The 23,033-nt window shown below is 41.4% G+C and overlaps 1 protein-coding gene across 1 annotated transcript; it reads right to left on the bottom strand.

Moving 5' to 3' along the window:
- Nucleotides 1-8,149: 8,149 nt before the first annotated feature.
- LOC105277163 (natterin-3) lies at nt 8,150-10,561 on the bottom strand. The gene is made up of 4 exons (XM_011335343.3): nt 10,425-10,561; nt 9,733-9,932; nt 8,622-8,765; nt 8,150-8,529 (listed from the first exon to the last, which is right to left on the bottom strand). Exons 1-4 carry the CDS (start codon nt 10,429-10,431, stop codon nt 8,443-8,445), a joined length of 438 nt encoding a protein of 145 aa, XP_011333645.1. The 5' UTR covers nt 10,432-10,561; the 3' UTR covers nt 8,150-8,442.
- Between the last annotated feature and the right edge of the window lie 12,472 nt (nt 10,562-23,033).

Genomic DNA, 23,033 nt, shown 5'->3' with positions numbered 1-23,033 from the left:
CGCATGGGATACGTTTCTCTCGCATGCACGGCTTCGGGTGTGCAAACAAGCGTTCCACCGCGAACCGCCTACGTTCTAAGACTACCCCTTTGCTCTTGCGCTCATTAAACGTAGACTCTTCACGAGTCCATTTTTCCGACTCTCTCGCACTCTCTCTATCTCTCTGTTTCTTTTTGATCGATCGGTCCTCTCTCTTCTTTCCTCCTCTGCGCGCGGCACGCTCTCCTTTTCCGCGTTGCGGAAAAATTTGACGGCTCGTTTCATGCTCACGAGCTACTTATGACGATCCGTGGTGAGGGATAATCCGTGAGAAGATTCGCGATTTCAGCTCTCCGGAATGCCAGGATGAAACATTCAGAATTAATGTTGGTATCGTTTGATACACAGTGGCGTAGAACATCAGCATGCGGAAAACAACAAAACCAATCGTACGCAATGCGATATTGATTTTGGAGATAAAAAGATTATTTGCTATAGCTGTCAATACCAATGTACCAAGAAAAATTGGCACGCGTTTGTGAAACTGCACTAAAGTTTTCAACATCAATTTCATGTTGCAAATTGCTCAGACGTCAAGTACAAATCCCGATTTCAATGGAACGTTCAAATCATATCCGCTTTCATGTGAGCTGCTTGAAAATTCATCGATGAGCAGGTTCCGTCGAATCCGACACGCGGTGCCTACATCTTCGTAATTCCGAAACAATTTAAATTCAAATTGCTGCTACGAATCCGTGTATTGCCACAGATGTCGTTGTTTCATAACGCGGATTAAAATAGCGGGCGCGACGCGTTTTGAAGCGTCCTGTTCCCAAGCGTTTTTAAAATATCATATCGGCTCTCGCAACAACGCGGTGAAAAGTTTATGGGCTTGAAAAATGCGGACATTATAACGCTGATAGAATTCTTTCCGCGAAATAATGGAATTCTCACCGCGCGAGGGTTGCGTAATTCTTCGGAGAAATGTAACTTCGAAATTACCCGCGGGGAGAAAACGAAATTCACGTTTACGTAACATATTTACGGATAAACATCAGCGGGAAATAAAAGTACTCTTAATGGTTCGATTTTATAGCTTAACAAACAATATTAATAACGATTACATAATAACGATCAAGCGGGTTCAAAGTGAACAAATGTTTAATTTATCAGGTGAAAAGCTCTACTACACAAAAAGAGAATGTTTTTTCATCGATGTTGCATAATCGTTTTTACAAAAATGATTACATTAACATATGAAACAGAAGTATCACGTGATCTCTTCTGTCGAATAAAACTGTAATTTCGTGGCTTCACGCTGCCGAGATTGCATCATATCAGTTTGGATATCTTTCTCGTAAATATTGCTGTCGGATTCCGAGTGCAAACGCGTCGCGGCCATGGTCGAGTTTAGCCGCAATCTATCTCGATTCGAAGTGAGACACTTCCTAAAGTCGGCAGCTTGAATGCGCCCCGCCAATTTCGGCGCGATTTACATTCGAATCGCCGGTGACTCGACCTCCGCTATGAAACGTGCTTATTAAGTGCAAGCGCCGGCTGAAAGAGACTTCTGTCCCTCGTGTAGACGCGACGATAACGAGACTTGGACATCTTCGGTCGCTCGAGCAGCCACCAATGAGGGTTGGGTAGTTAATTAAGATCTGTCTTCCTCTTTTCCATCTCTATTTCTCATCCCGTCGCGCCACCGCAAGTGCGCTCGCGCGCACAGAGGGATCCACACAGCTCTTGTTTCCTCCAATCTTCTTTCGAAATATTCAGAGCTGCCAGTCGCGCGATCGTTCCATGATCGAGATCAAAGGCACAGGAACGTACCGAAGCTTTCGTGAGTTTTAATGAGCACTCATACAAAGCGCGAGCGCGAGTTCGTCGCGTAAACGTCTCGGCTTTCGTAATTATTCAATTACTCCCGGCGCTCGTCGCGAACATCGCTACGACGTCCTCAGAGAGATTATACCGAAACGGTAGTTGGAAATCTTTTTACGCGGGAAATCGAGTGTCCACTATGGCGTGAATATTGCGAAGACGTGTCACGAAGAAGCTACAATGATTAAGAATTTAAGAGTCATGAAGAAGGTGTTTCATCTGGCGAAAGTTCTTTAACAAAATTTGGCTTACTCAATTAACTGTATATTATCGCATCTATCGGATCCTCAATATTTTTTTTGTTGGATCAAATGAACAGGAGATCCCTCGATATATCCTCCGCGAATGTAGCGCGAATTTGAAGAGACGCTAGATCGTGAATTTTATCTCGGGGATACAGACGATCCTCTATCCTTGCGCATTTCATTTGCGTGCGCGAGCGGTATAATGGTATATGTGGTACAGGGGAACCCTTAAATCCCTCATACATTCATAAAGACTGCCTGCAAGCAAACAAGTAAGACGAATCCCCTCGGCCACAAAAGGGGCCCGTTTTCGACGAAAGAGATGGGCGGAGCGACATATGCGGGCTTCCTTCTTTGTTCTTCCGCTCCCTTTGCGCCCTTATCGATTGGCTTCCACGTGACGGATACGCACGCTGCCACCCACACGGCCGATCGAAAGTGCACGAGTGCGTGTGCGAGCGCGAAATGCACAACAGGCACGAGGGTCGAGGGTTTCTCGCGTGTACATCTGGCAGTTTCCAATGATAGCATCCGAAACGAGAGTGTCGTCGCGACATCCGACCGCCGATACGGGAGATGTACAGTCAGCATGATGTCATTTGCAGTTCTGTGACGGTCCGTCGAAAAACAACACCGATATTCCGCGTTGCCATCCGTTTACGCTGCGTTCTGTATCAATGATCGTGCACCGCCTGTGTCTCTAAAGAGATCAAATCCTACACAGATCGATCTTGCCCAGCACAAATAACTTTAGCCGTTATTTCAGCCGAATTTTTGTCACTCGTTATCTCCAATTCTAAAACGATTGCGATTCAAGTTTGATAGCAGAATTGATAGTAGATTTTACATTAATTGGCGAAAGAAACGCAAACGACTCACATTACGCGATTCATTAGCAACGTAAACGAATGCAATCAGTAGTAAGATTATCGGACAAAACAAAGGTGGCATGATATATCATCGGTACGTTAATCCCGTCACTCTGATAATTTATAGGCCACGTAAAAATTGATGACCTGTAATCTATGCAGCCACTATCCACTTACTTCGTTTAATTCCTGCATTCATCACCCAATAATACACTCTGGGGAGAAAGGTCGACCGTGCGGTAGCTCTCACGTACATTTTCTGGCGAAGCACTAACAAAACGTGGAGGAGAAGCATGAACTCTCTGGAGATCTTAACTTTTAATTTTTTACACGTAGCCGCGGACGCCTCGGGAGAGCCAGATGCGCGAAGCCCGTAAAAGCGTCTAGCAGTTGCCCTCTGATGGCCGGTACAATTTGTGTGCACGATCGCGTCGTACATAAAAAACGACGAGTGGTTAAAACAAAAGTGCAAAATACGAACAATGTTTTCCAACTACAACGTCCTGTGCAATAATATTTTGAATATATGCATAATTCGATCGTATAAGTTCGTGCCACATGCATACGTTTGTGCCGCGTACAGAGATGTTAAATAATTATAATTCTTGTAAGAATATTTATCAATACTGTAATGAATATTTTTCTCGCATATCTCTGTGTCAATACATTCGTCTTCCATTTTCTGAACACTCGACTCTATCATCGATCGTTAAATCAATTTTCTTTTAAACCATTTTTCTTTTAAACCTAATGAAGCACTCTTGTAATAGTTCCTGCTTTTATATCCGTTCAGTATTTTCAACAGTGTGCAAATCTGCAATAACAAAAGTAAGCTCTTTATACATTTGATCTGTTATTGCACGGCTAACGAACTTTTTTTCGAAACCATCCAGAGCCACGCCCGTGCGCTACAGAATCGCAAAATCGTCATCTCGGCTATTGTTGCACCCCTCATGTCGCGTGTCGTCTCTATGCTTGCACCCCCTCTATGCGCCCCTCGTCATGCTAATTTCTTTCCCCACAAAATCGTACGTGAAACGTGAGAATACGCTAACAGTAATTTCGTGGGCTTTGTCGCAACGTATGTATAATATATGTGTACGAGTGAAATACTATATATAGTACCTTACTTTTATTAGTAGCTGTATCCAACTATACGTACATATGTCTTACATACATTAGAGAAGCTTGAATTCCTTAAACTTTAACATAGAAAATTGTTTTTGCGCTCCACAAATGAAAGATGAAAATAAAAAATGAAGCCATTATCTGCTCCTTCACCTCCTTTCAGTCAATTAATAAACACATTTAATTCCAGAAAAATTCCGTTGCTTCGTTCATTTGCATTTCTCATTCTCGTTATTATTTGCTGCTCCGAATAAATGACCGGAAATGAATCGAGCATAGTAATCTCGCGTGCAACAGTCGCTCGGCCAGTGCCCCTTCATAATTCCGAGCCAGAGCAGGAGAAACCGTCGTCGCGAGCAATCGAAACCTTAGCACACTCCACATTGTTATGGAGCCATTACGTGGCTGGGGGGTCCGACACGGGGCACGCGTGCAGCCTCTAATGGCAGATGGTGCGAAGCCCGTGTGCGGTACAGTTGCAGGCAGGATGGACAGCACGAGCGTGCAGAGCAAGGGAGAGAACCCGCGGAATCGCGAGGACCACCCAACCCTCGGTGACCAGAATAAGGACTGGCTCCCCAGACTGGCTGCTGCTTTCCAGAGAGTCCGGAATGCTAACCTGTTGGTAGACGTACATACAACCGGTGTCGTGCCAACTCGGCAATTATTGCTCTCGAGGAAGAGAGATCGCCGAAAAACCGGAATGTAGTCGATATCCCCGACGTGTGCGCACGGGAGAACGTGAATCTCATTTATTCGTGATCCGCTTCGCGCGCGTGCCTTTTGCGATCAATGATGAAAACCTCGCGAGTAATGGATGTACGTTAAGCAGGCGAAACGTGCTTGTCCTTCTGTGCTTGTTCATCTGATGCCCGATGGCTCGATAAAGTCTGTAAACAGGAAATGCACGCTCCGTCGTTTAGTAAATTGATTAGCATCGATAATGCCACATAATCAGATTGGAACGGATAGCGCCAGCCGAACTCTACTCGTATATCAAGATTTCTGAAAATTGATTCCCACTCGCTCGGAGAGATATTAACAATGGGCCACGTATCTGCATGTATTCGCAACGCCTAAATGCAATTCTGATATGGTTTAGCTCGTGCTGCACTTTTGCTCTGAATTTAATGTTTCATGATTTCATTCACTGTGCGAATAAATTTGAATAAAATTGTCAAGACACGTGTTGCATCTTTAGAAAAATGTTGCAGTCATTTTTATTAGATTGAGTATTAAGCGGACACGAAATCAAAAAACGAAACTATTTCGCATAAACGAATTCATAGTCGTCCGGCGCAAACCGGAATCATAAGAGTCCGATTCTGTTCGTATTCATGGCTCTTAATGCATCAGAGAGTAGCAACTCCTCGCTGACTCCTTTAACGTTTCGTCCGATAAAGCGGTACTTTATTAATGCGCGACGTGTCGGAACTAGTTGCGGACTGTACTCCCGTAAGTTTCGCTCGGCTATAGGCTCGTCCATGGAATTGGTGGATCCTCTGAACGAAACAGCAGCTGCAACGCTCTTCGGCACAGCGGGGAGAGCAGCTGTCCTCTCGTTCTCTCTCCTTCGCTCTTGTTCTCTCTGTCTCCCGCCGCTCTCGAATCTGGACCCCAATTCTGGTTCTGGTTGCCGTATCTGCCGCGCCATATGGGTGGATCCGTCCGCCGCCCGCAGAAACCCGCAGCTTCCAGAAAGCGGATTTGCCTAAATAAAATAAGCGTCGCACTTGCGGGGATATACTCAATCCACGAAGCCCAACACGAGCGAATCAGATCGAACGCGCCTTCACAATAACGCTTATTTTTTATTCCAATCACCGCTACTGGAATTTCAGCTTTTGTCTCTCGGAGCAATCGATTTACGGAAGATATATTTTTAATTGTAAGTGTTGTTTTTGTTTATAACGAACTGGTAAATCACGCTTCTGCTCTGACAAAAATCAGAAAAATTGTTTTAAAATACACGAAAACATATTTTATTGCAGAAATATCTGCAAGAACTACGGCAATATTATGAGTGAATATTTCTCTATAACGAATTTTTTCGCTTGTTGCGCTCTTCGACGACGTGATGATCGATCGGCGAACGTAAACCGCAATAAGCGCGGATTTATCGAGTCGGTATATCAGCAATGCACGCCAGCGATGCTGTCCAGTTTACAGAAGTGAATGAAAAGAGAAAAAAGACCACTTGCGCAAAGGAGTTTCCGTGGAAACGATGAAAACTACAGACGAATGTGAAAATGATCGGTGCAAGACCTCTTATTATTTTGTATATCGAACACTATTCACTTATCTCCGTATGGTTATCTCGTAAATCAATACGATAACGCGAAAGGTGAACCTGAAAGACCCTTTTTATCTCGGAGACGTTGAGCAGATGATAACCTGACACACGAAACCGGATATACATCCGGTGTTCCAAAACTCGCACCAAACTTACGCGGAGTTAAATATAATATCCGAAATGCGACAGTTGTGCTAAAAACGGGCATCGAATCAAGTTCTCGCTCGAAAACAACTCGCCGCTGAATTTGCTACGGAGAATATACCTACCAGGGTACGAGTGGCACTAAGCATCACCGTTCCGTAATTGAAAATTTTTCCTGAGTCGATTGATTCGCCCTCAGCCTAATAAGATCGCTCCCCTTTCGCGCATCCTCCACGTCGATTATAGCATAACGCGCATACTACGTGGGGATGATCACGCGCGTGTCGATCGACTCGCGTCGGCAACAGCGGCAAGAGGGGTGTCTCACCCTCGATCTGGGCTGCATTGTCCGCCGATTCTGGTCTCGCCGCCAGCTGTTGCCATTTTTTTTGTCTCTCCTCGCCCGTGCTCGCCCCCGGGCTTCTTTGTCGAGCGCCATCCTCGTTCATGGCAGCCGATCCGAGCCAAAATTAATCAAAAGGGGGCGATCGGCCGCACGTGAGCAAGCCTCCCCCCTTGCGCGCAGTCGCGCTTTTCCTCGATCAAAATATTAAATAGCGCAACTCCCCTTGACAATTCCGCTTCGAGACACCAGGTCCGGAACAATAAATGGAGGGGAGGATAAAAGGAAGGGGGAAAAAGAGAAGGTGGAGACGGAGGAGCAAGCGGCCACGTGCCAAGCATGGGAATATAATGCCGCAACGGCCACGTGCCCACCACCTATCGGGTGTACCGGCAGAAAACGACCACTGGTTGCGCCGCTCTTTTACCCTTCCGATCCTCTCGTCTCGCAGTGCCACATTTATTTGCGTCTAGGATTTATTTTGAACGATCTTAGTCGAATGAGCGTGAAAATTGAATGGCTACCGATCAGAAAACAGAGAACCGTTCTCTGTTTGCTTACGCGATTAAGTAAATGTATGGTAATTGAAACTTGAATAGCTTTACGCTACATCGTATGGTACACAATACAAAGCAGCCCGAGCGTTTATACTAAATATGTTTTAAGGAAATAAAATAATAACGAGTATTATATATTTTCCATGAATAGATACGTATCTCTTATTGTAAGATTGAACTAAAAAATAAATTTTGGTAGTGGTGAATATGTATATCGATCTGTTCGTAGCATTTTTCTGCGTATTTCCAGAAATAATTCTTAATCAAATTTCTTATTCAAGTTTATAATATATAATATTCAACAATTTATATCTAAAATTATTATTTACTGTCTTTAATTTTCTACTAAACGGTACGAGAGTATAAATATGGCTTGTTATAAAATTCCAGCAAAAATAACGATATTTTCTCATGCTTTTACGTGTCGCTGAATCATTTGATGCCCGCGATTACATCGACATCATCAGCGTAAGGAATAAAGTCGAAAGGCTCAAGAGAGACGACGAATCGCGATTGGGCTATACGCGTTGTAATTACGATCCAGATTATGCGAAGGGAAGCGAGTAGCGACGCCATTGCTGATCGTCCCATGGTCTGGAAGCATAGCTCGTTATGCCCTTTTCTGCCGCATTAACTAAGGGTCGATAAATTACTTTTCTGTGCGTACTATAATATAACTTAAGCGAGGGTAGATAAGAACGCGAGTCTGAACCGCCAACTTTGTAAAATTTTAATCTAACTTTACAATTCAGGGAAACTTCATAAATCGGCGCGACGACAGTCCAACTCAAGCCATTGTTCACGTTTGTAAATTATTCATTAACATTTTATTTCACAGTATATACAAATAAATAAAAAATAAAATATTTATTTTTATATGAATATAAATTCTTTCCGCGATAGAAGTAAAGGTAACATCTGTCCTTTAATAACCTGGCAGTTTCAAACAAAGATACCTCCTGCGTGACATTTCTAGACGAAATTGTAAAATTGCAATTGTTCAATATTGCACCAAGACTTCATAGTCTCTATAGGATAATTCCTTGCCATCGAATGGGATGTACAGACAACCGTGACTCCTATGAACCTATGAACAGACGTATTCTTGATCTCTTTCTCTGTCTTTCGTACAATCTCACCAGAATCAGCATAGTCAGATGAATCGGACTCGCAACATACCTTTCCTACGCACGGTACACCGTTGTGAAAAGCACGTCCGACGTAGAGTACCTCACCGTTCATAGTCCTCCCGGCCTCCACTGCGTGTTCCGGTACATGACCATGTGCCGCGCGGACCCAGTTGAAATGAGAAGGCATCAATACCTAAGATAGAAAACGAACATTTCGATTTATATCCGCCCCCGCTCATAGCGGGGGATTCGAGCCAACGAAGCGGTACACTTCGCACTTCCCGTCATCCGGCCTCGCCCAGGACAAATAGATTAAGCCGCAGGCGATCGTGTATAAGCCGAACTAGAAGAAATTGATTCGGACGAGCGCGATCGAGTGCACGCCACGGCAAACGGAGGGTTCGTCTAATGCGGGATCTAGGGGATATATTACCGCAACTTGAATCCCACGGCCAATCAATATTGAGCGATACCTCGCTGCACTTCCTGTACGTTTGTCTTACTTTCGCTCCTCTCTAACGCCTTCGGGATATTGTCGGGAAAGTCAGCCTCGCTGTTTGACGCGTACGCCCGCGCGGAGAGCATCTAGAGTAATTGTATTGCAATCGTAGCTATCACCGATCGACCGAATTATCGATTACGTGTACGACGTATCTACGAAACTAGAGAGAAACAGAGGAGAGGCTTTATCAATACGATAAAATGAGCGTTCTTCACTGAGATATCACCATACAAATATACGTGGCTAACGCTCAGCGCTCGATCGTAATCTTATCTTCAGCTTCGAAATGAAATGCGCTGGGAAGGCAGGGGCGAAGTGTATTCACACGTGTTACGTAAGGCTTTACGCGAACTTTTGAATTCGCTTATTAAAGGAAAGGAGACTGGCACATCGTTACGAAACCCACACGTGTCTGTGCTGTCCGCGCATGAAAGTCGAGGCGCATAAAACTGCACCGTTGCACAATTGTGAATTGATTAAAGTTATATGAGATTATCAAAATAACTGTCGTTAACACATGCAACTGCGTGCAAGTGATAGATAACACGGTTCGCATAATTGTATAGGAGCGAGTCGGCGTTTCGCTCGCGAAATTCCAGACGTATTCAGTAACGAAGGAAATCGTTGATCGAGTTTCTCGATTCCTGACGGATTGTACCTCAAAGTCACGTTTTATGTGCTCGGAACCCCCGTGACTAACGTAGGCGACTCCGTGTTCCAACTTCACTTTCGCCGGTAGCATGTCACCTTGGTGCATAGCACGCCCTACGGCCAGATTCATGCCATCCAAGTCTCTACCGATAATAATCAGCATACGTGGATCGGCATAAGGCGCCGGCCACTTGACCCACCTGTATCCTGCAACAGAAATCGAGTCGAGTGTTTGCGGATATCACGTTTCCACGAAATCGCCCATCATGATCATTCACGGTGGGTTACGATCGATGATTTATCGCGTCGCTTATCACACCGGTCATTTCTCGTAAATAGCACGATTCTTGATACCATCCTTCACGTCCTAATGGATTTTTACGAATTTCCCTTATCTTGATGAAAAAGTGTAGTAGTATAATATATAATAGTCAATAAAACTATTGCCACAATCATAAAACTGCGATAAATTTTGAAATATGCGATCTACTATCGGAAAACTTTCGGAACTGGCCAAACAAGCAAAAAGCATTTACTAACAATTCAATAGCTCCAGAATTATTGCATCAAATCATTTATCGTTTTAACAGATAATATAGATATAAAATGAATTTTATACCTACTGCGTGACTTACTCGTTCTATTTTCATTTATTTATCTCTAAATCTCAATTTTACAATATTCAACGTCGCTACTTACCAGGCATTATTAATTTTTAATCGAGGTCCTTCTGTGACACACTGTGACACTGTAACGAATAATTCAGAGAGTACGAGTGACAGTTCGCGTGGCGACACGTTTAAGCAAAAGAATGATCACTGAACGTGCCGATACTTTGGGCGTAAACGAACTACGACCGCAATCCCACCATTGAGAGCCTTATCAATCTTATCAGCGCGGAAACGCACGTTGCTGCAGAGCATATGGCACGCAAAAGGCAGTATTCCACCATATGTGTCATACTTTACTATTCATTCGTCATATCACGTGGCGTGATTGTAACCCGTAATGATGTCGCTGTTCCAATTTGTATTTTAATTTTACAGCAAAAGGTCGAGTGGCAAAAACAAAACAGATGAAGTGGCATGGATTTTATAACACGTAATACATTACTCAGCATGAGATAAGACAAATTCGTATAATTTTCAATATCATCATCATCATTAAACGAGATAATCAAAAAACAATGTATATATCTTAATGCACTATATAAATGTCCACTCTAAATTTGAATGACAGAAATGCAGAATTCCATTAAAATTCTGATAAATGCAAACAAAAAGAAATTCTCAGGACAAAATAATTTATCGAACAATACAATAAATTAATGATTATAATCGTTCATCGTTAATGGAAACTCTATAAAATGTTTTCTTGCGATTTGTACTCGTGATTGCTTAAAAGAAACTTTAAACCAAGTAAAATCCATCGAAAAGTTGGGATTCCCTATCTCTTCCCGATGTTATAAACGTTGTGATGCATCGCGAGGAATGTGACGGTGAAGGAATGAACTTTCTCGTTCGCGCGCAGCAGGAAGCGAGCGATTTGCCCCGCTCATCGCTCGAGTGAAGAGAAGCCCAGGTCTTACGTATCACCGTCGTGCAGAAATACGTGTTACGTCCTCGCGATTCGCGCTTCGGGCGCCTGTGCACCGGGTGCTTGCTCATTATCGTCAGGTGGAATCGTGCTGCAAGGCGCGTATTACGTAACGAGAGAAAATGTAAGCGCAGTCCAGCTAGAAAGAAAGAACGTGTGCCCGAAGGTGGACGACGTGAGAAAGAGAGAGAGAGAGAGATCCTTTAATTGGCATGTGTCATGATCACGATATCACGCAAAGAAATTCGGTGAATTATATTCTGTGTAATTTACATTTAATCTACACATCGTATTAAAATTTATATTTGTAGATTTATATAAAGAAACGCGAAGAAGCAATAATGAGCAGATACAAACGTCGACTAACGAGTCGACTTCCATCATCGTTTTGATTGGCAATTTAATTATACATGGAGTCTTTCCGCGTACACACACAACAAATGCGTAATTCCATGTGTATCCTCGATAGAAGTCTATAAAATTATTATTTTACTCGAAAATAATAATAAGATAAATTTATAAAGTGATATATACGTGAAAAGCAAAAGCACCGCTCGTCTTTGTTAAAAGCACGATAAAATTAGTAAGGTAAAAGGTTCTTTCGCCCGAATCGCTGTGGTCTGCCTCTCCTAATCGTTGATCCGCAGTTAATTGTGCCACAGATAATGCGTTTAGCGTAGAGGCGGTCTGTTGGTTTAATGAGACGTGTAACGGACGCGCACCGCTTCGAGCGTAAAAAGGAGGCGAGCAGCTAATGAGGAGTCTCGTTTGAAAATGCTGCCCGATATTTATCGGAAAAGCCTTTACGTATTAATTGGGCGACTTGCTGTTACGACTGATCATGGACCATGATGGACATCGGCTGACGGACGTCGGCCGAAAATCGAGAGATTTAATCGAGCAAAATGAGACAACAGTCTTTCGCGCTCTCTTCTACGACGAGAACGTCACACAGAAGGGTGATTTAAGCTCGGCGAGGGTGCTTTAATGGATCTGCTAAGGCGAGTGCTATCTCCTGGATATATACTCTCGTCCCTTTGTGAATAGTGCCCTCGCTCGCACCGCGATCGTTCCTTTCCTTTCTTTCCTCTTCCCGATATATACACTGTGTAACCAAAGGCTGACATAAAATATTGGAATCACGCCGCTATTTGCTCAATACTATTGATAGTACAGGAGAGATATTGCCGCGTTCGTGGCTGAGTTATTTGAGAATTCCCAATGGCGGTTATCAATGCATCAAAGTCGTTCCTTCTTAATGAAAAGAATATTACATAGATTATGATAAAGCAAAATTAAAATTTATGAAATTACAAGAAAGATTATTTACGAGCATCAGTAAAGGATCTAGCAAACAGTAAGACATCTAATAAACACGATGTCTCAACTTTGCAGAGCTCATTTGTTGCAAGAGAAATCATTGCATGCAAAGGAACATTTTCATGGAGTAACACCTCACGTTTCAATTCTCCGTTTCGGCTCGCGTGACGTCAGAACTGGGTTAATTTTACTTAACGCTTAATGAACGCGCGCTTTCCTTTCTAACGAATGTTAAATTGCAGGATTCAAGCGGAAGTACTGTACGCGGTATGGGCGTTAGGTCGGTTCTGCAACGGCGGACGCGGAACAAGGGAGCGCTCGAACCGCTGAACCGAACAAAACACCCTGGCCGGCGCTTTAAGCTGACAAAACAATTCCGACGGCGGCTGGCAAATACGTTGCCGGTAGTCAATGCGCCAAAAGGATCCATTTGTCTCGGCCGACAAAACGTCGGGTCGAGCGGGCGCGATACCCGCGCTTATTCCATATCGCAATCGTGTTGAATTCAACGTGTACCCCGGCGAATAACGTCATGTTAACGCGTCAAGTGCGATCCTCCACTCCGCTTAATGCACGTTAATACAAGAACGTTAATATTATACATTAGAGATAGCGGACAAGTTTGTCTAGCACGGTGATGTATAACCCTCCATCTCTGTCAAATGTTGTTTAAACGTCATACGTCCAACGGAGTCAGGATTGCATTTCGTATGTCAATCGCATTTTTTCATAAATGTCCGCTCGCACATGATACTATTTGCGTATGCATTGCCAATAATTATGTAACATGATAATCTATGAGATTCTTATAATTTATAATAATAGCAAATATACACCAAGCTGCAGATTTCACTTCCACCATACTTTTTCTCAGGAAACAAAGCGCGAAACTTGCTTGACGACGCCAAACAAAGAAGATTAAGTAAAGCGAATGCCTCTCCGCACGATCCTTTTATTCGTACTGGAGATCCTCTTTAATGGAAGCTCTTTAATATTCGAATAGAATGGAAACGTAGCTGTGTACTTTGAATTAAATGTAAAAGTTCGCCGAAATTCATTAGCATATATCTGGATAATTCGAGATGGAAAGGTTGGAATCGAAGAGAGAAACTTTGATGTTAGTTTAAGTTATATTTTTTAATTATACAAACGTCTATTTGTACATGTCATTAAATAAGCCTTTTTCTGCTTTAAACATCTGTTTTATAAAAGACAAAACTTAATTTTCGGAGTAGCATTACATTGTATAATTTAATATAAAATTCTTTAAATGATAATTAAGGTTTTTATCATGCTCGTAACTGTACATGTAATTAACGTAATTTCAGGGAAACTTTCAACAGCTAAAACCGCGTTAATGCTCTTTTTCCCAAGACTATGCATGTCTGACGTAGAGAAAGAGAAGCATGGAGTCATGGTGAACATCGCCGAAACAAAGAAACGCCGCAAAGGTTCCACGACGGCATCACGTTTCCTTTGTTCAAGCAATCCCGCCACGCGACGCACCGCGTCGCGCCGCACAGCGCCGAAGTCTCCGGCGCTCCGGGGAGGGAAAGGAGGGTGGGCTCGAAGCCGGCACTGCGATGGATCGATACAGCAGCAAGGGGTAGTGTTATGGGGGTGGCTGGCTCGTAATACACGGGGGCTCGCCGCTATTCCGTGATGGCTGAGGCACGGAGGGTGGCAGCGGGAGCGGACGGGGTGAGGCGAGCGAGAAGACAGAGAGAGAAAATATACGCGCGCAACCCTCCGCTCTAACCTGGCGGAGCAGAGCTAGCGCCAGCACCCCATTCGTCAATCCTCGTCCCTCGTCGCTGAAGGCTCTTTCTCTTTGTTCGAGTTCGTTAAACTTCCAGTCGGCCGACGCGACCCCCAGCCTCCGCGCTCATGGACCTACATCCCTTAACCGTTTCCCCCTCCTTCCGCACGCGTTCTGCGCTGGTTCTTAATTACGGCAGGTTCGCGTCTCATTTCCTTGAGCTTAAGTGAGGCTCGCCTTGAGAATCGTGGTTTGATGCCACGGCCATGTTGTTGTGCGTGTCTTGCGGTCATCCCTTAGTCACGTTCCAAGGATCATTCGTTATACCGTTTACAATAAAATATCGCAAATGAACGTATCCCGAACATTCCCTTGTTATTGTTACTTCGGTTTTAGATTCTCTTTTTCAGATAACTTTATTATTAGTATTTAATAATTAGTTATAAATTTATCCCAATAAGATGTAAATAAATGTTTGTAAAATAATTGAAAAATAGACATGTATGCATATATATGCATATTGGCTTTTAAAAGCGAGAAAATATCATTTCTCGTCGAACGGTCTGACTAGATAATGGACTTACTACTTACACATACATCGACTGCGAATGCGTTCGGTCAGAGTTGTAAAATAATTGTGTGGATGCGGTTTGCTCCTTTTTGTTCTCTTCTTTTTTAACACTGACACCATTTACTGTTTCAGCATTCAAATAGGCATTCTCTCATAAATCTAGCTGAATCAAATCATAGATAACACAATAATCTAAATCGATTAACATCTTTCTCGGATTGAGTGAAATATTTATTTTTATCAACACACTGTTAAGCGCCAACTTTCTCGCTACATTGAAACTGTTCATGCACATATACAATTGAGAGGTATCATCTGCATTACCATTATATCTCACTAAATTTTACTGTTTTCGTAAATAGCTAAAATTCATATTTCAAGTCATTCATTATTCATAACCGCGTTACATCCTATAATCTCTATCTCTATTACTTCACACTGCTTCACAAAGCATTAGCTCAGATCCACTGCAGCTGCAGGTCAAGGACGAGCGAGAGAACCGGTGGCCTCGTAACACGATATTTTTCGATATGCGTTCTGATATGCAATATTCGTTTATGAAATTAAAGTTCTAAAAGGAAAACTCGGTGACTTTTCGCGAACGTAACGTCGTTTTATCGCGCAGAATGGGAGGTCACAAAGTTCCGCGGATCTGCTTGAACAAAGAAGGAAACCGGTGGGCAGCGTTCTGGTACAGTTGCCTCGAAGTGAGCCCTCTAACAATAGAATAAACCCAGAAAGATAAAAGACGACGCGTAAGCGAGCAGGACTTCGAGGAAAGTGCATGACACCGGAACGATGATTATTTTTTATGATCTCGCAGCGCACTAGGAAACCGGGATGAGGTCCTCGGTCTACGGCGCAATTTTCGCCTTATCACTCGACGGCCTCGTTAACTGCGCGCGTCTATGCAACGGCACTCTAATTAGAGGCTCGTTTTAAAGAGAGTAGCGTTTTAAAGAGAGCATTTAATCCGCCGGACTCCGGAGTAGCTTTACAAAGTGCAGCGTCTGACTAATCTCTAAATTGCATACTAAACTGAACGATTCTCGTGCAAAAGAATCCAACAGAGAGCCGTGCAGGAAACGTTCATCCAATCCGCGGTAGTATATTATAAATCAAAGAACATTTTTTTTCTTTTTTTTTATGGAAATGTTAATCCGATTTTTTAAAAAGGATTCATGTAATTAGGAGAACTAATTTGCAGGTATATCTAATTACACGAAAGTCACTATAATTTTGCAAGTTTCGTACCAAGCGACATTGTGATTACAGATAGCCCGACAAAACATGTTTAGAGATGTCGGAAGGAAGGAGTACACGTCCTGTGTTACGAGACGGGAATTTAAACCAGGTTTAGTCACAGACGGCTTCCTCGAAACAGTATCTTTCCTCTCGCCAACTCCGCGGTAGCTTTGTACCAAAAGCTTCCACGAAGCTTACGTTCCATTCTAAATGCATTAACCCCTTCTTTCTTTCTCTTCTTGTACATCGCGTATTGCACTTTACCAGCTCCTATCTCACCAATATGCCTTATCCCGTAATTCCCACAGGCGATTCTAACGTCAGTTATTACGATTATTTCAGGACGCTCGTGCAGAGAAGACACCCCTATTTTATTACACTACAATTACTATATATTCATTAAACCGTGTCTCAATCGTACGCTCCGACAAATACGTTGATAATAATAAGTAGTAAAGTAACTTCAAACGCGCTTAAAGATTATAGTTCCGCGTTTAGTTTTATAGAATTTTATAGAATTTCTCGCAATATTTAGTAAAAAGTAAAGTAAAAACATTGTTGTTATATTAAAACTAAAAATGGAAAAGGTAGAAGGATCGAAAAACGAATATTTCTCGATTGGTAGATATTAAAACAATATTATCAAAGAAAAAATACATGGCCTCTTGCATTCTCAGCGATTTTCCGTCAACGTGCAGAGTGTTCAGTTAAACTTGCAATTCAATTATCATTAAATATTTCATACAGCTTGAAGATATCTTAATATCTAGAGACTGGCATACGTTTAATGTAATGCATTTGGCCGTCAGGCGCGCCATTCTCAATTTGGCTCGACTTAACTGGGTTTCATATCTTCCGACTCAAATGTGCACTTACTTGAGATTACTCCGCTCGTTCTGACGACAAGTTTGATCTTTAACCGCGTCATTTTCCTCCTTACATTGCTGCGGAAGTGATTTCATCGCGAGATGATATTGTACCATTGTGAGACATCATATTCTTTCTGTTACCAGAAAATTGCAAAATGCACGAGAATGTTGCGTTTACTATCACAATTATATTCCGAAATGTGCAATAAAATCTAATCGGTTGATCATCTAAAGCTTATATACGTGTGTATTGAAAATAGTTTTAAACGATATTAATATATCATATCTTAATTAATTAATAGAAAATTTAACGTTAGTTGTTTTATTTGCCAGCAATATCTAATCTCACAGAACTAATCAACATTAATACAATAAAGAGTAATAATGATATATTCATCTCTATAAATTATAGTGTGACATAAATACGGTGATTGTAAAATGAGAGAAATAGAAATACAAGTAATATATTATACTTTCTTTATATATATCTTTGCAAACCTTGTGTCTTTCTTTAATTATAAGAACAATTTAGTTTTTTCAAAGTGCAAAGAACGGAACAGAAATACGGGAGAAGTATATTGCTACAGTCACACGTTATGCCAAGAAAAGTTATAATATAACAAACCTCACTTCAAAGCCAAAGAACTCTCGACACAATAAAGGTAATAATATCCACGATGATGGTCAGTTGTGCAAGCTGCTTGAACCACTTCCAAGATTGACAATATTGAAGTGCAATATCTTCTTTCATATTTTTACGATGCACCCTTCTCTACCGTTAACAACAATCTTGGGAAAGAACGTTTCTCAATCGAGTTTCTCTTCGTCTAGTTAAAGTTCATCGGAATCGAATCGATATTTACGCGTGTCCAAGACGAGTAAAGTGCTAATATCGATGCAAAGATTACGTCGCTTCGCGTTTACTATTTATATGTAATATATGTGTCCTCCTTTTTACCTAGACATCTTAATTCTAGTATGCAGAAATATTTTCTGTAAATACTAATAGCAATCACTTTGCATTTTCTATATGTGAAAGTGCATATGATGTTACTTTTTTTTAAGTACTGCTATCTTTACAAAAAAAACATTATATTAGGAGTGTGATTTAGTTTTGAGGGTTTTGCAACAGATGGCTGTAGTGTCAGTTTGTTCCAATAGCTGTTTCCGATAACTGTTGTTTCTTACAGTGTTGACATTATCCATGACATTTAGTAGTATTATAGCAATAGATGCAATAACAGTCGTGTTTATATCATCGTAAAAATGGAACTTCCGAAAGAGCATTTTCGACATGTGTTGCTTTTGTTTTTTAATCAAAAGAAAACTGGGGCTGAGGGTTATAGAATTCTTGTGGAAACTTATGGTGATTCTGCCCCATCAATTAAGACGTGTGAATACTGGTTTAGACGCTTTAAAAGTGGTCATACTGATGTGAAAGACAAAGAACGCTCGGGACAACCAAGAAAGCTTGAAAATGCAGATTTGCAAGCATTATTGCACGAAAATCCAACACAATCCACTTCAGAACTTGCCAGAGCATTAAATGTTGATCGTACAACAGTTACCAAACATTTACATGAAATGGGAAAAATTCAGAAAGAAGGGAAGTGGGTTCGACATGAATTATCGGAAAGTGCCATTGCGAACCGGTTGAACATTTGCATTTCGTTGATCGCCAGGCAAAAAAAGAAGAGTCTTTTGTCTCGGATTGTTACTGGGGATGAAAAGTGGATCTATTTTGATAATCCGAAACGCAGAAAATCATGGGTGGATCCAGGCGAACCATCAACATCCACTCCGAGACGCAATATTCACGGTTCAAAAGTAACGCTCTGTATTTGGTGGGATCAAGAAGGTATAGTGTACTATGAGTTGTTAAATCCGCATGAGACTGTCACGGCTGATCGTTATCGACATCAATTGTACAAGTTGAAGCAAGCATTGGACCAAAACCGACCACCAATTGCGAGTAAACGACGGAAAGTGATTCTTCTTCGTGACAACGCTCGACCTGACGTTGCGTTATCAGTGAAACAAACACTATTAGAGCTTGAATGGCAAGTCTTACCGCACCCCGCGTATTCTCCGGACATTGCTCCATGCGATTATTATTTGTTCCGGTCGATGCAACACGCTTTAGAGGATACACACTTTCATAATTTCGAAGAAGTGCGAAAATTCGTCGACGAATGGATCAACTCAAAAGAAGAGTCATTTTATCGTCGTGGAATCTATCTCTTGCCAGAAAGATGGGAAAAAGTTATAGAAAACGAAGGAAAATATTTTGATTAAGGTATTCATTAATTATCATATTTAAATACATGCGTTTTTGAGCAAAAAAAAACCCTCAAAACTAAATCACACCCTTAATATATTATAAAATAAAGATAAATAAAATATTGCACACGAAATATGTATATCATTCTTTTTTATGTTTCGATAATTGAAATAAGAAAATCGAATTTTAATATTTAATAATAGATGGATATAAAATATTTCTCTGTAATTAGTTAAAAGAAAATTAATCTTCTTAAATACTGCTAAGATTAATTATTAATGATTATGTTAAAGACAATGCTTTCTTGCTCTCCGCACGTTGCTACGATTAGCAATAGTACTGACAAAAGAAGGTATAATTTTAGAACTAATTTTGGAAAAGACTGTATGATATTGTGTCGGATAAGCGGGTGAGCTTGCGTCATCGGCAGCATTTGAAGGATCTATTACTCGCTAAGGTAACGGCGATTCAGGTCACTGTAGAAAGTTGATATTACCTGCGTTAGTTGTAATACCATGAGTAGTTGAGTTAACAATGTGCGCTGTTACGGTCGTTAAACGATGTAATTACCGCGGCGCTTAATATCGAGTTACGATCAATTTGTCTTTTTTCTAATTGCATGTGTAACTGACGTCGATCAAATCCCAATTATTTCGTAACATCTTAAGCCTTATGCATCAGTATCATAAAATATTCATACAAATGTCATCAGATATCTATTCTAGACATTATCTTATCTGAAATGAACGTGCTGAATGCTTATATTAATTCAAGAATTAAGAAAACGCTAGAAACACATTCAAAGTCATTGACATTGCGAATTAACTTCCGCTTTTTCGGAACAGAAGCTTATTCAAAAGAAAGTGCTGCCAGGATGGTCGGACACTTTCATTTCAGATCACTCGCTTCTTTTTTCTGCTTCCTTTTTTTATAAGTGGATACACTTCGCCAGTGCACGACGCGCTTCCTTTACGTAACATGCGCTGGTGGCCGCACTCCTTTCGCCTTGCATCGTACTGCAAGATCTACTTGTGTTTAAACGAAACATCGACTTTCGAATGAACGAGTGCCTTAAAAGGATTAAAGTATACGTGGGAAATATATATGAAAAAGTCGTGTAGAAAGAGAGCATTGAATTAAATTTGCGTTAATAGAGAATCTGAAAGTTTACTCTATGATTTTCCGAGAATTCGTGGTTGTATTCGTCATGAAAACATGCGATTTCCAGTGGATCTCTCTCTCTCTCATTTGTTATTGAATAATAAAATTTTGAACCCTTTTATGAAGTTTCGAACATGCGGAGGAAATACTCCAGCACCAGAGCGGTCAACTACAAAAATCGACCACACACGATATTTTTTCCATCGGAAATCCATCGAAACCCCTATGCTGTATATATAGCGATAACTCCGCTTTTTTACGATCGCCCTTTCGGTATTTACTCTCGACCGAGGATTTACGTTGTCGACTCCTTTAGCGGCGAATTTCCATGGAAGCATCTCGGCACGAGCGGCTTTGAGCTAGCTCGCGCGTAAAAGCAGCTCGCGTCGAAGAGGACAATCCTCCTTCTCGAAGGTTTTTTGCCATGAAAAGAGACGGTACGATCCGTTATTGGAACGCGTCCTTTCAACCAGATGCTATCGACGTTTCTTCCTTTTTTCAGTGGAGATAAAGATTTTAAATTGTACTTCGCATAGTTCGCTATTTCATTTGCGACTGAACGATTTCATTATTTGACGGCTAAGACCGTTCGTGTTGCAAAGTTCTTATATTAATTCGCTTAAAATGAACGACAAAAAGTACTGCATGATAACAAGAATGATAAAGTTACAATCAAACAATAGAAATCATCGAAAAATTGCGTTTACATTGGGTCAATTAATGCTCCAAGCGTAAATGAATCAACTAATTACTTCTTAAGATTTTTGCGAACTGATTGTGATTTTACTATTTATTATTTTGTTAAACTTCCTAAATGAATGAAAATTATTTAAATATAATCATGCAAGAAAAAATTGCTTATTATCAAGAAAAGAGCAAGAAAAATGACTCATTATAGCAAACGATTTTACGGAACGGATTCCGATAAAAATTAGACACGCATTGGAAGGATTGAAGAGGCAATTATTACCGTGAAAGTACTTTCGTACTCCTGATCGGAGAAAAGTTGCATCGCGATAACTGAGTAGAGGTGGTCTGCAGTCTGCGAATTAGAATCCTGGCAATTTCCTTTCAGGAAATATCCCGGGACGCTCTAGCGAGAAAACCGGTTCGCGAAGCCAACGCATCTCACGAAAATGGATCTTCGTCTGTTCCCAACAGAATAGTTATCTCCACAGCGGACTGTTTAACTTATTTTGTACGTTTTCCGCGATTGCATTAACGTGAATTTAACGTCCTGTCAAACATTTATCTCACGGGATCGTGAAGACTGGCGTAATTGCAATAACGAATCGTACATTTAAGATAGTAATATCTTGCACATTTTTAAATGGAGTTAAATTTCATCAGCGAAAGAGTTTGCGCAGCAAAGAGAAAAAATAATATTTGTAAAAGCGTGAATTACGCATATGTAGAAACTTTGGAGCAGTACAAATTTAATTAGATAATCTGCGGACATATATAATATATATTATATATATTATGTATCACTTTGCACTGCCCAAACAGAGAGAGAGAGAGAGAGAGAAGGAGAGGGACAGGGAGAGGACTGGTACAGCAGAATGCATCCGCAGGGTATTAATTTCCGGGTCCCGTTCCGCGCGTATTGCCTGATTATAATTAAACCGTGACTGAGGACGGTTAGATAATAAAATCGATGCGCGAACTGACCGATTAGGAACGCGACCATCAAGCGCATCTATTCACTAAAATATTATTTCTATTGTGTCGTTCCGCATTGCGAAGTGCAAGGCCATTGCAAACGTCTTTTTTAGAGCGAAACTATCAGTGATACTTTAATTACGCACGCGCGCCGTGCGATACGTTTTCCATAAGGGGAGCGCGTCGCACAATCGCGAAGCTAATCAAAAGTTATAAAGGATAAATCGATTAATACAAGAGCCGCCTCGGTGGTAATGAGTCGATAAACAATAAGTTTAATGCTCGCAATGGCACAGAGTTACGACGGTTCACGTAGTTTGCTTGGCGAACCCAGTTTGCAAACTTACTTTATGGCGACGTAATCACGACACGGACTCGTGACGTTCAACAGCAAGGGAGTCGTGATCGAAGGGAATAACTTTTCAACAGAGGCACTAATATGCTCGACTAAAACACATCGGGAACATCGATACGAATGCTGCGAATGTACTTCGGTACCATGTGCACGTGCATTCATGCGCCTCACAATGTGTTCACGTGCAGAAATAGAACTGTCCTAGAAAAGACTCGCAAAAAACGCGAAATAACGAAAAGTCTGTCAAGCATGCTGTCTGCTGCGACTCGTGTACGATTTAACGTCAAATAACATGCGTGATTTTAAAGACCGTGATAGAAGCATGCTGATATTAAACGATTGTACGATAATCTTGGGAAAAGATAGTGCTTGACACGGAAGGTAGGAAAAGTCATGCACGTCGAAGCTAGAAGAATGTTTAATTTCCTTGCCATAAAATTGGACGTTCCTTATCATCGTGGAACCACCGTTGCAGCCGTGCAAATGGTC

Source organism: Ooceraea biroi, chromosome 3 (genome assembly GCF_003672135.1).
Source record: "Ooceraea biroi isolate clonal line C1 chromosome 3, Obir_v5.4, whole genome shotgun sequence".
NCBI lineage: Eukaryota > Metazoa > Arthropoda > Insecta > Hymenoptera > Formicidae > Ooceraea > Ooceraea biroi.
The sequence above is the reverse complement of the archived record's forward strand: the minus strand, read 5'-3'. Positions and strand labels throughout refer to the sequence as shown.

Bases quoted from the DNA above. Each gene is read 5' to 3' on its own strand.
- LOC105277163 (XM_011335343.3), bottom strand. The intron at 8,766-9,732 runs GTACAATCCGTC...TTTCTATCTTAG, and splicing joins ACATAAAACGTGACTTTGAG to GTATTGATGCCTTCTCATTT. The intron at 8,530-8,621 runs GTATGTTGCGAG...GTCTGTTCATAG, and splicing joins GTGTACCGTGCGTAGGAAAG to GTTCATAGGAGTCACGGTTG.